A 14,928-nucleotide genomic window follows, 5' to 3' on the forward strand; every position below is an offset into this window, starting at 1 on the left:
CCCAGCTGCGTACTTTCTTCTGCTCCGGCCTGCCAGCCTACGCCACTTCGACAAGCTGCAGAATCCACGCGCGTCATGGACGTCGTACTCGAGGCCTTCGACGCCTACCTCTTCGACTATGTCTACGCCTTTTTGCTCCCCAGTCCCGTCGCGACAAAGTTGACCAACGGCGCCGACTTCAATGCCACCCTGAACAACATGGCCGACATTCCCTCGCCCCAGGGCTCGTGGCAATTCGAACCCGCCAGCGAATACTTGTCCTTCCCCCCCTCCAAGTACGCCTGGATGAGCCGCTGGGCGCGCGATGATATGATGAGGCAGACGACGACCTTGTTCCTCATTACCTGGTGAGTTCTCTCGACATCGCTGGCGGCGAATCTCGCATTGACTCAGTTGCGCCAGGCTTTTCGGAATCGTCATCTACTTCGTCTTCGCATCCTTGTCCTACGTTTTCGTTTTCGACAAGTCCACATTCGCGCACCCCAAGTACCTCAAGAACCAGATCTCTCTCGAAATCGCCCAGACGATGCGCGCCCTTCCCGTCATGGCTGTCTTCACCGTGCCCTTTTTCGTCGCCGAGGTGCGCGGCTACAGCAAAATGTATGACACAACCATCGAGGGTCCAGGAATGTGGTACAACATCATCCAATTCCCCTTCTTCATCATGTTCACCGACTTCTGCATCTACTGGATTCACCGCTGGCTCCACCACCCCAAGATATACAAGCACCTGCACAAGCCGCACCACAAGTGGATTATGCCCAGCCCGTACGCTAGCCACGCGTTCCACCCGCTCGACGGCTACGCCCAGTCGCTGCCCTACCACGTCTTCCCCTTCCTGTTCCCCCTCCAGAAATTCGCCTACGTCATTCTCTTTACCTTTGTCAACATATGGACCGTCATGATCCACGACGGCGAATACGTTGCCGAGAGCCCGATTATCAACGGCGCGGCTTGCCACACGATGCACCAGTAAGACACTTCCATCCTTCTCAACCGCTAACGCTAATCCCTGCTTAGTCTCTACTTTAACTACAACTACGGCCAGTACACGACCCTGTGGGACCGCCTGGGAGGCTCGTACCGCAAGCCCAATGACGAGCTGTTCCGCAAGGAGCTCAAGATGGCGCAGTCCGAGTGGGACAAGCAGTCCAAGGAGATGGAGCGCATCGTCAAGGAGGTCGAGGGCGAAGACGACCGCAGTTACGACCCCAACCCGACCGCCAAGAAGGAGGCCAAGAAGGTGCAGTGAGTGACGCGGGAGACGTCCCGGGGGCGAAAGGCGAGCGCATAGTCACAGTGCGCCATTCCGTCCCCGCGGAGGAAGATGCCGATGCACTATGCACACGCTTTGCCAGGCCGACGGGAGAGTGGATGTTTTGGGTCTCTGACAGTCGCGTCGAGGCTAGCGTGTCGGTAGGCGAGCGTGTGCGCGCATTGGCATCTGGAGCGTTGAGAGCGATGGTTGCAAACTTGTCGCCCATCATCTGCGGAGCCCGTCTGGCCCCGTCACATCACTTTAGTAAAGCAGCACCACCCACACCCCACAGGCCCATGGTAGGAACCGCGAGGCATCCAGACCCGCCTCATCGATCCAGCACACTGGGGAAGACGCACTGTCTCGTGCACCCCCCTTTGTCGGGATCGATCCTAGCCATGGACCCACCGTTGGTCTCGTCGCCTCGGTACCGCCCACGCGGAACGGCGCGTCAACCCTCTGACGTCGCCTCTCGTCGGGTTGGTATACTTGCGAGCCACGGAATTTGCAGTCAAATGGCCAAAGTCAAGAGTGATTTTGGTCGTTTTGGGCTGTGTCAAACAGGCATTGTCCTGACCTTTTTGCCTTTCTACCTGTTTAATCACGTTTTTAATACCAGCCCATTCGTTTACCTATGAGCATTGTCTACTTTGCCAAACCAGCGCACGAAAAGAAAAAGGGGAAATTCCTCCTCCCCTGTTTTGTCGCCATTGGCAGCGACGAGTCGATGCTTTGGGACAGCTTGCGTTGTCATGCGTTGGTTGACTTGTTGGCTGACTGGCTGACGCATCCTCCCCTCAGCACACTGCCGTCTGACTTTGGTTTTTGGCCTTGCGCTGTCCTGCTTTTCGACAACCCACCCCGGAGGAACTCAAGATCATGTCTCTAGCCCCTGCTTGTTTTCCTTTCCCTTCTCAGGAGGTGGATTGAAGACGTGGCGCGTGCGAGACAACCAAGCCTGTCATCGGTACCGCAGATGACTTTGGCAACTCACGTCCCGTCTTGGTTGACGAGTCAGGCGGCAGAAACAAGAGAGCACGAGCAATTCTGGGGCGCTGGTCTTCGTCGTGCGGACCCAGTCCGCGCCAAGTCACTTTGCTGGATGTCGGTTTGGCTTCCAGCAGAGTCGCAACCGACGGAGTACCTGCGTTTGGTCTTTACGATTGAAGCGAGCTACAATAATACGAACGACAGTCTTTTCTGAGCACCATTTTCTGCTGCTTGCTTGCTGCGTCGAGTGGCTTGCTGCGTCGCGTGATTGAAACGTCGTGAAGCGGATGTCGCGTTGTTTTGCTGAACGGATATCCAAAGACCCCTAACGTCATGCCTTCCCCCTTGCTCTTGACGCTCCCCTGGATGTGTGGCTCTCTTGCTACATTACTCAACCGTCTCAGCGAGTTTGGTCCAGCCGCCTTTCACTGTCGGTCCACCTTCGTTGGTCCAGTCCAAAGCTGTCGGTCCGGTCCAATGTGTCTACATGTCTGAAGTTATACTCTGTTCCCCAAAAAGGGGAAATGGTGGTCGTGATACACTCATTTTTCATACATTGGATGCGTCTACAAAGATCAAGAGAGTCGTCTATCCCGCACCAAGCCCAGACCCAAGAAAAACTCCCGTGAATGCAACTACTTGCTTGCCTGGTCTCATTCGGTGGAAGCAGGCAGAAAGGCATGCTTCATGTGTCGTCATGGCTCAAGCTGAACTCCTCCCTCCCCACCTCACTGCCCTCAAAGCGTCGGCGTCGTGGGCGCCTCCGGCATGCTCCCAGGCATCGACCTCGCCACACCAGACGCAGGCGACGGCGACCCACTCCGCCAGTCGCCCCTCGCGCTCGCCTCTCGACTGCTATGCGGAAAAGTGCCCGTGCTGCGCAGACGCAGGTTGCCGGGCCTCGTCGCCTCGGACTCGCCGCGCATGGAGCGCGTGCGCTCGAGCTTTTTGGCGCGCTGCTCCGCCTCGCGCATCTTTTGGCCCTCGGCCGCCATGCGCGCTTCCAGCTCGTCTGCGGGGACGTGGGACGAGCGGTTGGCGGTCGCCGCGGCCTGTTTGCTGGCGTTTGTTGCGGTGGTTGTGCTGGTGGCAGCAGCAGCGCCAGGGGGAGTTGCGGTCCCATTGCCACCGCTACCGCTGCCGCGGAGGTTCTTCAAGCTGCCGCGCTCAGCGGCGCCAGGCTTGGGTCGTGGAGGTGACGCGTCCATGGCTGGAGCAGGTCCACCTGCTGTTTGATTCTCGTGGCGTCCGCCCTCGCCCGCGTCCTCCTTGCCGCTGAGATCGGCGTCGGCTGCTTCGTCTTCTCCGCCGCGGGTGTTGCGCTTGCGCGGCCAGAGGCTGGGTAGGAGGATTTGCTGGAAGCGCGGCTCGACGCAGCGCTCGTCGAACCAGGTGTGCAGGCGCGACTCGATGAGTTGGGCGATTTTTGGGACATCTTGGAGGCGCGAGCGCGATCCGAGCAGAGAGCGGACGGACAGGTCGAGACGGTAGTCGTCAAGAAAGGTGAAGGCGAGGGTAGTGGGCGTATGGGTATGGGAGGATGTCGAGTTTCTTGAGTTGCTGGGGTCGGCGTGGTCGTCGTCGTCGTCGTTTGAGCTGGGTGGTTGAGCAGAGGGAATAAAAGACACGGCGAGCTGCGTATAGGTTTAGTATGAGCAACTGAGAGCGGGTAAAGGGGGCAAGCTTACCGTGCCGCTGAATCTTATAACAGACACGGCCAGCGCGACTGGTAGCGTAGCAACCTGAGGTTTCGGCCAATTCAACTTGAGCGTCGTCTCAATGCCCAGGGTGATGGCGTCGCTCAGATCCACGTCCATCCTGGCCTGCAGTCTTCCCTCGCTCGAGCTGCTGCCCTCGTTCTTGCTTGGACTCCCCAGGCCAAAGCCTCCATCCTCAACGGGAATTATCCTACAGTTGCTAAATATAGGAAACTCGTCCCCCAGCTCGATTTCCGTGACGCGAATCTCGCCGAGCCAGTCTGGTCTTGTGGGTCCATTCAAGATGTTGGTCAGGGACGTGAGCACAGCACCATCCTGCCGCGCATCTGCCCGGAGTTGTGCAATGGTTTGCGCAACCAGGACATTGAACCAGTCCAAGCTCTCGGGCTGGTGGCCTTTGACATTATAGTAGGTTTTGGCTAGTATTGTATCGCTCGTGACTGGCGGAGGCGGTCGGAGAATCGTGCTGTGTTTGTGGCGGAGGAGCGATGAGTTGGGACCAAGACTGCGTTGGTGGGATAAAGTGCGTTGTCGGCGTTCTGCACCGCGCGTCGCATGGCGGACTTCAGGCGGTGGTGGCTCGCCAAAGATGAAGAATTTGATGAAGCAGAATATTATCAGAGTTATCGATATTTGTCCGAGCAAAAATCCCTGCGTGAAGGAGAGGCTAGAGGACTGCGGTGCTGGGGTTGGAGCTATGAGTCAATGTTAGCGCAATGCAGTTCGTATCGGGTTGCGGGCTTCATAAATACCAGTCGCCGCAGCCATGGGAGCTGATCGTGGGTTGATTGTTTTTTGGTCAACGAATACGCATTGCACCAGGAGGGTTTGCTAGTTGGGAGTCCTGGAAATGTCTGGGATGGAGGGACGCGACTTTGGCTCGGCGGCGGAAATCCTCCGCAATGACGTTGGCGAAAGCAGTCGAATCGACGCGGGTGGAAAGGACGTGGCCGACAAGCACGAATCTCTCAGCTCCAAATCGACAGCAACATTTCTTGAAGGCTCCAATGGCGCTTTTTTCGGTCCAAGCAGCTACTAAGATCATGTTGTCCGCATCTTCGAATTTACAGACGCCGTGTTAGCTGTCAACCCAGTATTCCGAATTCACCTCCGCGGCAACCACCTCTGCCGTCCTAGTCGTCGCGGCTCACGTCTCGCGCTTGGGGCACTCCGCAACTGTCAACCCTCGAATCAACACACCGCCATGAATGACGACGCTGACAGCCCCTCGCTCTCTCCTGCCGCTGCATCGCATCAGCCGCGACTTCGTCTGCCTGCAACCTGCGAGCCGCCGACCGAGAACAATCCGGCAAAACAAGCAGTATGGATCATCTTCGGAGCTACCGGCCACATGGGACGCTCCTTGACTCGGTGCGCTCTGGGACACGGCGACCAAGTAGCCGCCGTGGGCTGGACGCAAGAGAATTCCGTCGAGCAGATGAAGCGCTGGGAGGCCCATGAGCGCAGCAACAAGAATTGCCTCGGCCTGCTGTGCGACGTCCGCGCCAGGGAGACTGTCAAGGACGCAATAGACGCAACTGTGAAGAGATGGGGCAGGATAGACGTTGTGGCAAACTGCACCGGATATGGAGTGATAGGGGCCTGCGAGGAACAGGACGAGGCTGAACTCAGAGCCCAGGTCGAGACCAATTTCTTCGGCACGGTGCACATCTTGCAGCTTACGCTTCCGCTCTTCCGCCAACAACAGCACGGGAGGTACCTCATCTTCAGTAGCACGGCGGGAGCATTGGGCGTACCAGGACTGGGACCGTATTGTGCGACCAAGTACGCCGTGGAAGGGCTAATTGAGAGCATGTTGTACGAGATTGATACGTTCAATATCAAGGCAACTCTTGTAGAGCCTGGCCACGTGCGGTTGGATGAGCCGGAGGACCCTGGAGCAGATGACGGTGTGATACTTAAAAGATATGGCCACTTTTTTGTAAAGCCAGCCAGAGAACCGTACAATGGACCAAATGCACCAGCAGGACACGCCAAGCGGATGGTTCAATGGCTCAATGACAGACAACCCACAAGTGCGGTCAAGAGTGCGGAGCTCGTCTGGCAGCTCGGACATTGCTCGTATCCCCCGCTGCGGTTGCTTCTGGGCAGCTATGCGGTGGACAGCATAAGAGATCGGTTACGCAGCATCATTGAAGAGGTGAGCACACGTCTCGAGGCGAAGGTGTTCTTTCCGTCAGAATGTTGTTGTCTCTCGACATTTACGACAGTCGACTAATGCGTTCATTAGATAGAGGATTGGAAGCATCTCAGTTTCCCTGTTGGTGCAGAGGAAGAGAGCAAGCAGCCCAAGAAGTCGACGAATGAGGAGGAGGGGGTAGATTGACAAGACACGACTACCCACCAATATATTCAGCCAGCCTCTCTCGGCCTTAAGACAAACAAGCCATTCCGTTTTCCCGCGTACAAAATCTGTCTCCCATCGTCGCCTCCAAACGATTCCCGTGGCCTTGTTGAATCATCTGGCCGACCAGCTACCGTGGAACCTCCAAGTCAGTCAAACCTTGGATCCAGGCGACAGAATCCCATCCAGTCTAGTGGCATTGTTATCTTTGGAACATGACAATGAGATTTCATCACCGGCTACTACGCCGGCCCAAATCCATCCAGCAGCGCTCCTCAACATCACAGGCGAGTTTCAACTTTGGACTGCTAGTCCAGTCAAAACCACAACGCATCAGTAATGTAAGCCGTCGAGATCAACCGCAGCTGCTTAAAAAGCTCTTGCTACTCCCGCTCATTCTGGTGCAAGAAACACAGATACGAGCATCACATCTCTCTGCACACTGCCTCAACAACAAGACAACTACCACCAAGCGACAAAACACAAAACGCGGAAATGTCATCCAATAACAGCACACCCAGCTCCTCTCGTAGCCCCTCCCCCTGCTTTTCCGTCTGTTCGAGCACGACGAGCATGGACACTCTCCTCGAGGATATTGGCGACGTACAACAGTTCAACAACTGGGCCCCGATGCCCACGCTGGTCCCCGTGACCAACGTCTCGAATGACTTCATCCCACCACCACAATGTAAGCGGCATCCCCCTTTCCCTTTTAGACGATTTTGAGGACTTGAGTTACGTGACTGACACTCTTAGCAGTCATTCCTGTCAGGACCGTCCTTTCCGTCACTGCCTTCGTTTCCATCATGTTAAAAGTCATGGTGTTAGTGCTTCTGTTCTCCGACATGATCCTAGCGCCGGTCTCGTTCACGAACAAGCTTTGGTTCGGGGCAGGACTAGGGGCCGAAGTGGCGTTGGTCGAAGTGGTCTTGGTCAAAGTAATTTTCGCAATTTTGGCTTGGGAGAGCGGTTACGGACGGCGGGGACGGAGGAATCGTGACATTGCGTTTTTCCCATCGTTTTGATGATGGATCTTGCTGAACGCGGACAACGCACAACGTGCAATACGCAATTGTAGCTATGGGTTGTGGAGTTTTTATACGTCATTTCATTTGGATTCAATTGGTCCTTTCAAATCATTGGAGGTGTCTATTTTTTACTCATTCCCGCGATTGCCGAATAGCAACGTCAAATTTAGGAAACGACCTTCTCAATCATCTCAATACCGTACTTCTCCTTGAGCTCCTTGATGAGCGGGTCGTTAATGGCCGGGGTCATGGGGGCGAGAATGCCCTTGTCGGCAATCTTGCCCTCAATGACGAGCTTGACGGCGACGGCGCAGGGGACACCGACGAGCTTGGCCATGGCCGAGTAGCCACCCGAGCCCTCGGGCTGGCCGTACTCGACGAGAGTCGAGGTGCGGACCTCGCTGGAGCCGTCGGCGTTCTCGATGCCGAACTTGTGCTGCAGCATGACCATGTCGCGCTCGCCCTTGGTGTACTGCATCTTCTTCTCGAGCGTGGCGCACAGCGTGTCGAGCGGGTTGCCGCGCGGCTCGACGGGCGTGTCGCTGAAGACGCCGATCCAGCGCAGGCCGTTGACGATGCGGTTCTTCTCTTCCGTGTCGGCGAAGCTGGTCTTGCTGCTAATGGCCCACACCAGGTCCGACTCGCCGGCAGTCGACGCGCCCAGGACGCGCTTGGTGACTTCGCGCCACGACAGCGGCGTGCTGCCGGGCTTGAGGTAGTCGACCTCGGCGTCGGAGAGGAAGCCCATGTCGACGAGCGTCTTGATGAACTCGGGGAAGCCCTGGTAGCGCAGGGTGCCGCGCACAATGGTGTCGGCCTCGGGGATGCTGTAGCGCTCCTTGTAGGGGGTCGAGTCACGGTTGGGGTAGGCAACGAAGGCGTAGCCAGGGTAGATGAAGTAGGGCTTGGCGGTCGACATGAGGTCCTTGGACTCAATGTCGACGACCTTGCCGTCCTTCCAGTACTTGGCGGCGTTGCGGAGGGCCAGGAGGACACCGCGCGACGACCACGAGAACTTGTAACCCAGGGGGTTGTCCGAGTTCTCGGGGGCGGGCAGACCACCGCAGTACGAGAGGAAAGACTTGATCTTGCCGCCGGCCCTGTGGACCTCGTCAATGGTCTTGACGGCGTACAGGTGGTCAACACCGGGGTCAAGGCCAATCTCGTTCATGACGGTAATGCCGGCCTCCTTGGCAGCAGCGTCAAGCTCCATCATGGCGGGAGAGACGTAGCTGGTGGTGACGACATGCTTCTTCTATGGGGGTGTTAGAATTGAACCTCCTCACGATCCAGCTTTCAGGTAGACTTACGTTACGGATAGCAGACTTGATGACGGTGGCGTGGTGGGTGTAGGGGATGAGAGAGATGGTCTGTCAATGTGAGCTTGTTGTCTTGAGGAAAAGGTTGAGTTGTCAATCACCAGAGCATGCTTGCCGACCTCAGCGTCAAGAGCCTTCTCGTCAGAGACGTCAAGGGAAATGGCAGAGGCGTGCTTGATGCCCTCGGAGAACTTCTTGGCGTTCTCGAGGGTACGGCAGGCTGTTCACAGTGTTGGTGCACAGTCCAGTGGTAGATGAGTAGCTAGCGGACTTACCAACAGTGACCTATAGGACTGGTTAGCGCGGACATTGGACGCAAGGACCTGGTTTCCTCACCTTGAAGCCGGACTCGCTCAGAATCTCAGCGGTGGGACGGGCAACTGGATCGGCAGTTAGAGGAATGGGCGTAATAGGCGGAAGAATGAGAAATACCAAAGCCAGAGCCGAGCAGCAGGATGGACTGGGTCATTTTGATGATGATTCACGTATCACAAAAATAACCTGGGGAAAAAGTATGAGCAATCAATTGCTTGGACTCAAAACAAAACCGAAAAGTCAAGGAGCGTAGGAGAGCAGAGGTGTGGAGGTGGAGAACAAAGACTTGAAGTACCTTTGTAGAGTTGAGGGTGACGGAGATGTCGCAGGGCGTGCTCTGGATGCGTGTCGGGCGACACTCAAAAAAGTTCGGTGTTCAGGGTGGGGTGTTGGTCCACCGCCCAAGGCGGCAGCCAATTGCGGGACGAAGCCTGAAGCTGCCCTGAGGCGGGGCACTAATGGAGACGGAGCTTGGGCCACGTCCGGCGCCATTGTTTTTCCAGTTCCCTCCGCTTTCTTTTCTTCTCATCCGGCCACGACGCGTTCTTCGGCGTCTGCTCTTCTTTTCTTTCCATCGGCTTCCAGTCAGCCCGCGTCTATGACTCCTGCGCGTGGCTCGACGACTGCCCACCAACACTCAACACCTGTCGACCTCCTCATTTGACCTTGCTAACCAACAACATCCACCATGGACGCTTTCTGGGCTCTGCCGCCGGTGACGAGGTACGTCGTCTATGCGCGCCGATCCTCCGACTCCTCAACTGACACTCTCCAGGACGATTGTGGCAGCGTCTCTCGTCACCTCCGTCGGCGTCTACAGTGGTCTTGTGCCCTTCCCGCCCTTGGTCTTCATCCCATACCGGGTCTTCAGGTTCCCGCCAGAAATCTGGAGAGTTGTGACTTCGTTCTTCATAACCGGCCCGCAACTTGGTATCATCATGGACCCGTACTTTCTCTACCAGTATGGCTCGCAGCTTGAGACTGGCTCGCCAAGGTTCTCTGAGCCTGGCTCCTTTTTCGTGTACATTGTGTTTGTCGGGGCTGTCATCTTGGTAAGTTTCTTGCAGTCATGCTGTGCACCGTCTTCCAGCCTTTCTGCCCTTGGTCGGCTCCCCCTAGATAGTACAAGCTACACCCTGGATTATCTGCCCGCCCAGCCTTTTCTAGCTGAAGCGGTTCCTGGAACCAGGGAAGATTACCGCTGCACTTCGCACGAGCCATCATTCGCATACCTTACTTCGGCTCGTGTGCGGTGTAGCCATGGTGGGATCGTCAGTTGAGATAACGTCTGCGGTCTTCCATGTCGCAGAGGTGGTTTTGGCTCCCTACATGCTTTCCATCCGAATCGTCGTGCTTCTGAGCGTGAAAGGCTTCGTCAGACAGAGTTACTAACTCCTGTCAAGGGCCTGGCCGGCTATGTCCTCGGTGCCTTCAAATTCCTTGACGCCCTCATCATGGCAATCACGTACACATTTGCTCAGGAGAACGCCAACAGCATGGTCACCTTCTTCGTCATCACCATCCAAGCCAAGTACTTGCCCTACCTACTGCTCATGGTCACGTTTGTCATGGGAGGCACGGGAGCAGCATTGCACCAAGGAACTGGACTCTTTGCTGCCCATCTTTACGACTTTCTGACGCACATTTGGCCAACGTTCGGAGGGGGCAGAAACTACATCAGCACACCGAGATTTGTGAGGAATTGGTTCGCTGGCAGTGGCGTCCGGCCTACTCCTCAGACTCGAGGTTACGGCACGTCATTTGCTGCACCAACAGAGGGTCGCAGTACCGGCACAAGCTGGTCTAGCACTCGCGGGCCAGGTCGTCGTTTGGGAGGAGATTGAGCTGACTGTTGATCGTTGATATGATACAATTCAATGCAGACAGTATTAGTACTGACTTTTTTTGGTGTTGTCTGGTGACTCGAAAATGATGCGTGCAATCCTGCCAGTGACATGTGATGAAGCCATTGACTTGACCTGAGAATCGCCAGCCAAAGAATCGACGACCAAAGACGTGGTCGTTGAGCGTTGTGGCTTAGGTAATAGGGCGGTGAGGTGGTCGGCGCACTGGGGAAACTGGCTCGCCGAGAGAGCGCACGGGCCAGTAAAAATTTCGAGGTGCAGCTTTGGTTTGCGTCGCGACTCTCAACTCCAACCGCGAACACTGCCACTCCAACAGAGGCAACAAGAAACGTCCAGCATCAACGGAAGGGGCTGCCAAAGCGAATTCTCATATCCACAATGGCCGCCATAGTCCCTGCCCAGGATGCGGACTACACCATCAAACCGCAAGCCGTTACGCCCAAGATCGACACCAGCGAATGGCCCCTCCTGCTGAAGAACTACGACAACTTGCTCGTCCGCAGCGGTCACTTTGTCCCGATCCCCCACGGTTGCGCTCCCCACAAGCGTGACCTGAAGAGCTACATCTCCTCCGGTGTCATCAACCTCGACAAGCCCGCCAACCCTTCCAGTCACGAAGTCGTCGCGTGGATCAAGAGAATTCTTCGCGTCGAAAAGACCGGTCACAGCGGCACCCTCGACCCCAAGGTCACCGGCTGCTTGATTGTCTGCATCGACCGTGCCACTCGTCTCGTCAAGTCTCAGCAGGGCGCTGGTAAGGAGTACGTCTGCGTCATCCGTCTCCACGACAAGCTTCCCGGCGGCGAGGCCCAATTCGCACGCGCTCTCGAGACTCTCACCGGAGCCCTGTTCCAGCGTCCTCCTCTGATCTCGGCCGTCAAGCGCCAGCTCCGTATCCGAACCATTCACGAGAGCAAGCTGATCGAGTTTGACAATGACCGCCACCTTGGTGTCTTCTGGGTCAGCTGCGAGGCCGGTACCTACATTCGTACTCTCTGCGTTCACTTGGGTCTGCTGCTAGGTGTTGGTGCACACATGCAGGAGCTCAGGCGTGTGAGGAGTGGTGCTATGAGCGAGAATGACAACTTGGTCACCCTTCACGACGTTCTCGACGCCCAGCACGTCCACGACAACAACTTGGACGAGTCGTACTTGCGCCAGGTCATTTCTCCGCTCGAGTCGCTCCTTACCTCCTACAAGAGGATCGTCGTCAAGGACAGCGCTGTCAACGCCGTCTGCTACGGTGCCAAGCTCATGATTCCAGGCTTGCTCCGCTTCGGTAAGTTCATGTGATTGGATTTTTCCTATGCTTCAGACTAACGTTTGTAGACCGCGACATTGAAGTTCACGAGGAGGTCATCCTGATGACCACCAAGGGCGAGGCCATTGCCCTCGGCATCGCCCTCATGTCCACGGTTGAGATGACCACTTGCGACCACGGCGTTGTTGCCAAGATCAAGCGCGTCATCATGGAGCGCGACCTCTACCCCAAGCGCTGGGGTCTCGGCCCGGTTGCTACTGAGAAGAAGAAGCTCAAGGCCGACGGAAAGCTTGACAAGTACGGCAGGACCAACGAGAACACTCCGGCCCAATGGAAGAGCGACTACAGGGACCTCTCCGCCGCTGAGCAAGCTTCGGTCCAGCCCGTTGCCGCAATCCCTTCTAAGCCTGCCGCCCCGTCTGCTGACGCCGAAGAGCTTCCTGACGCTCCTGCGCCGGCATCTGTCAACGGGGACGAGTCCAAGGACAAGAAGAGGAAGAGCAAGCACGACGGCGAGACAGCGGAGGAGAAGGCTGAGCGCAAGCGCAGAAAGGCCGAGAAGAAGGAGAAGAAGGAGCGCCGCAAGTCGCAAAAGTCGGCCAAGGACAGTGACAGCGACTAAGCTTGTAGCCTTGCGCTGCGAGTGTTTATGCAAAAATCGGAGGATGCGTAGTTTTGGGAGGGATGCAATTACGGTTGGACTATGGGAAGACGCGGCGAGCTTTCAAAAGGGGAGCTGTTGAAGCTGTACCATACCATCATTGCGGACGGTGGAGTTTGCGGGTTCTGAAGGCGTAATATGGTCACGGACTGGGAACTGGATGCTTGTTCATAAGCGCTTGAATGCGAAAAACAGACGATTTCAGCATATGACGTTGGGCGTGAGCACTGATGGGTCCAGTCAAGGCCCATCGCAGATCGTGAAATGCGGTGGTGGTGCGGCCTGCGGGCTGGGGTCTGTGCGCGTGGGCCGGGGAGCTGTGGTCGAAGCTGCTAGAAGGACCTGGGGTCTCTACGGCCAGTGGCCAAACCTGCCTTGCGCTTGTATGTAACCACTACCCGCGTCCGCTCATTCACCTCGCTGTCTATACCATCCTCAACTACAACGTCGACTCCGACTCGGTTACAAACTCTCCATTTCCGACCACTCTACTCCCTTCCCTCAACACCTCTCCAACACCCTCGAATCCTCACAATGGTCAAAGAGACCAAGCTCTACGATGCGCTGGGTAAGCTCCGGTTGACGAGGCTGGTGACCATGGTTCTTCTCGGCTTTCCTCGCTAACTCTTCGTCCTCTAGGCGTGAGCTCTACGGCATCGCAAGATGACATCAGAAAGGCCTATCGCAAGGGTGCCTTGAAGTGGCATCCCGACAAGAACAAAGACAACCCTCAAGCTGCGGAAAAGTTCAAAGGTGAGTTGAGCATGCTTCAGCCCTGCGGAGCATCTGCCGTCGCACCAGACTACGTGTTTGCTAACTATTCCATTCTACAGAGCTCTCACAAGCGTACGAAATCCTGTCCGATCCCGAAAAGCGAAAAACGTACGACCAGTTTGGCCTGGAGTTCATACTGCGCGGCGGCGCACCTCCGCCAGAGGGCGCTGAAGGCTTCGCAGATGGAGGCAACCCGTTTGCTGGGGGAGGTCCGGGTGGCTTCAACTTTGGCGGCATGCCTGGCGGAGGCGGTAGCGGCGGCGCGCGCACTTTCCACTTCTCAACCGGCGGTCCTGGAGGCAGCTCGTTCCAATTCTCGAACGCCGAAGACATATTCGCAGATTTCTTGCGCTCCGGCGGCGGCGGAGGCGCAAGGAGTACAGGTATGGACGACGACGACTTTGGGTTTTCGCCCTTTGGTGGGGGCATGCCTGGTGGATTTCCCGGCGGAGGACGGCCAAGCGCGAAGAGGTCGGCGACGGGAAGTCGGTTCGGTGACCGCAGGCCGCAGACACCAGAGGTCACGGTTGTCGAGAAGCCGCTTCCGGTCACGCTGGAGGAGCTGTTCAATGGCACAACCAAGAAGATGAAGATCAAGCGCAAGACGTACGACCCGGCAACCGGAAAACAGAGCACGCAGGATCGTATTCTCGAGGTGCCAATCAAGAAGGGTCTCAAGCCTGGATCCAAGATCAAATTCTCAGACGTCGGCGACCAAGTAGAGGGCGGTACTCAGGACCTCCACTTCATCGTTTCCGAGGTAAGTCGCACGGACAGTGTTTCAGATGATGTCATTGCTAACATTTTCTTCAGAAAGAGCACCCTATCTTCAAACGCGAAGGCGACGATATCCACCACAAAGTCGACATTGATCTTAAGGAAGCCCTCACCGGTTGGCGGCGAACTGTCCAAACCATCGACGGCAAACAAGTGGCTGTGGGTGGATCAGGACCCACGCCGCCGACCTACACAGACCGCTTCCCGGGCCTGGGCATGCCCAAGAGCAAGAAGCCGCAAGAGCGCGGCGATTTCGTAGTTGGCGTCAATATCAAGTTCCCAACCAGCTTGACCGCGGATCAGAAGCAGAAGCTCAAGGAGATTCTATGAACGTCTCGAAGCTTCCAGATTTGACCATTTCAAGACCCGCCAAAATTTGGGGGCCGCTTCAAACCACTGCAAGTTTTCCGCAGTGTGTCTACCAACATCGAAGCATGCGAGTGGCTCCGTGCAGCACTTGCACGACGCCGGGAACGGTTCACGAACAAAATTACGATCACACCGGACCAGGATCCAAATACGACCCACCACCAAACCTACCAGCGTTGGATTGACGACATCCAACAAGTTTTTCCCATCCCTTTCGTCTGATTCATT

The 14,928-nt window shown here is 56.4% G+C and overlaps 9 protein-coding genes across 9 annotated transcripts; 7 read left to right on the plus strand and 2 right to left on the minus strand.

The window, feature by feature from the left end:
* Nucleotides 1-75: 75 nt before the first annotated feature.
* On the plus strand, nt 76-1,252 carry J3D65DRAFT_559777 (C-5 sterol desaturas-like protein; the record flags this gene model as incomplete). The annotated part of the gene is made up of 3 exons (XM_066797423.1): nt 76-347; nt 403-972; nt 1,021-1,252. 3 exons carry the CDS (start codon nt 76-78, stop codon nt 1,250-1,252), a joined length of 1,074 nt encoding a protein of 357 aa, XP_066651195.1.
* J3D65DRAFT_112275 (uncharacterized protein) lies at nt 1,176-2,065 on the plus strand. The gene has a single exon (XM_066793738.1). It carries the CDS (start codon nt 1,375-1,377, stop codon nt 1,894-1,896), a length of 522 nt encoding a protein of 173 aa, XP_066651196.1. The 5' UTR covers nt 1,176-1,374; the 3' UTR covers nt 1,897-2,065.
* Nucleotides 2,066-2,723: 658 nt separating this feature from the next.
* J3D65DRAFT_112273 (uncharacterized protein) lies at nt 2,724-4,952 on the minus strand. The gene is made up of 3 exons (XM_066793737.1): nt 4,719-4,952; nt 3,937-4,661; nt 2,724-3,882 (listed from the first exon to the last, which is right to left on the minus strand). Exons 1-3 carry the CDS (start codon nt 4,732-4,734, stop codon nt 2,986-2,988), a joined length of 1,638 nt encoding a protein of 545 aa, XP_066651197.1. The 5' UTR covers nt 4,735-4,952; the 3' UTR covers nt 2,724-2,985.
* Nucleotides 4,953-5,088: 136 nt separating this feature from the next.
* J3D65DRAFT_112452 (uncharacterized protein) lies at nt 5,089-6,535 on the plus strand. The gene is made up of 2 exons (XM_066793742.1): nt 5,089-6,127; nt 6,218-6,535. Exons 1-2 carry the CDS (start codon nt 5,171-5,173, stop codon nt 6,311-6,313), a joined length of 1,053 nt encoding a protein of 350 aa, XP_066651198.1. The 5' UTR covers nt 5,089-5,170; the 3' UTR covers nt 6,314-6,535.
* Nucleotides 6,536-6,826: 291 nt separating this feature from the next.
* Nucleotides 6,827-7,356, plus strand: J3D65DRAFT_606484 (uncharacterized protein; the record flags this gene model as incomplete). The annotated part of the gene is made up of 2 exons (XM_066798446.1): nt 6,827-7,019; nt 7,091-7,356. 2 exons carry the CDS (start codon nt 6,827-6,829, stop codon nt 7,354-7,356), a joined length of 459 nt encoding a protein of 152 aa, XP_066651199.1.
* A 67-nt stretch (nt 7,357-7,423) lies between these two features.
* J3D65DRAFT_637428 (Apo Saccharopine reductase) lies at nt 7,424-9,386 on the minus strand. The gene is made up of 7 exons (XM_066801500.1): nt 9,289-9,386; nt 9,111-9,179; nt 9,015-9,058; nt 8,954-8,963; nt 8,780-8,898; nt 8,670-8,729; nt 7,424-8,614 (listed from the first exon to the last, which is right to left on the minus strand). Exons 2-7 carry the CDS (start codon nt 9,145-9,147, stop codon nt 7,526-7,528), a joined length of 1,359 nt encoding a protein of 452 aa, XP_066651200.1. The 5' UTR covers nt 9,148-9,179; nt 9,289-9,386; the 3' UTR covers nt 7,424-7,525.
* Nucleotides 9,387-9,530: 144 nt separating this feature from the next.
* J3D65DRAFT_637433 (Der1-like family-domain-containing protein) lies at nt 9,531-10,892 on the plus strand. Its single transcript, XM_066801501.1, has 3 exons — nt 9,531-9,716; nt 9,769-10,045; nt 10,397-10,892. The coding sequence occupies exons 1-3, from the start codon at nt 9,682-9,684 to the stop codon at nt 10,835-10,837; spliced, it is 753 nt and encodes a 250-aa protein (XP_066651201.1). The 5' UTR covers nt 9,531-9,681; the 3' UTR covers nt 10,838-10,892.
* A 258-nt stretch (nt 10,893-11,150) lies between these two features.
* On the plus strand, nt 11,151-12,977 carry J3D65DRAFT_661763 (Centromere/microtubule-binding protein cbf5). Its single transcript, XM_066802611.1, has 2 exons — nt 11,151-12,137; nt 12,188-12,977. The coding sequence occupies exons 1-2, from the start codon at nt 11,237-11,239 to the stop codon at nt 12,739-12,741; spliced, it is 1,455 nt and encodes a 484-aa protein (XP_066651202.1). The 5' UTR covers nt 11,151-11,236; the 3' UTR covers nt 12,742-12,977.
* A 337-nt stretch (nt 12,978-13,314) lies between these two features.
* J3D65DRAFT_671188 (DNAJ heat shock family protein-like protein) lies at nt 13,315-14,661 on the plus strand (the record flags this gene model as incomplete). The annotated part of the gene is made up of 4 exons (XM_066803369.1): nt 13,315-13,348; nt 13,420-13,533; nt 13,614-14,314; nt 14,368-14,661. The coding sequence occupies 4 exons, from the start codon at nt 13,315-13,317 to the stop codon at nt 14,659-14,661; spliced, it is 1,143 nt and encodes a 380-aa protein (XP_066651203.1).
* Between the last annotated feature and the right edge of the window lie 267 nt (nt 14,662-14,928).

Source organism: Phyllosticta citribraziliensis (genome assembly GCF_038025025.1).
Source record: "Phyllosticta citribraziliensis strain CPC 17464 chromosome Unknown J3D65scaffold_12, whole genome shotgun sequence".
NCBI classification, from domain to species: Eukaryota; Fungi; Ascomycota; class Dothideomycetes; order Botryosphaeriales; family Phyllostictaceae; genus Phyllosticta; species Phyllosticta citribraziliensis.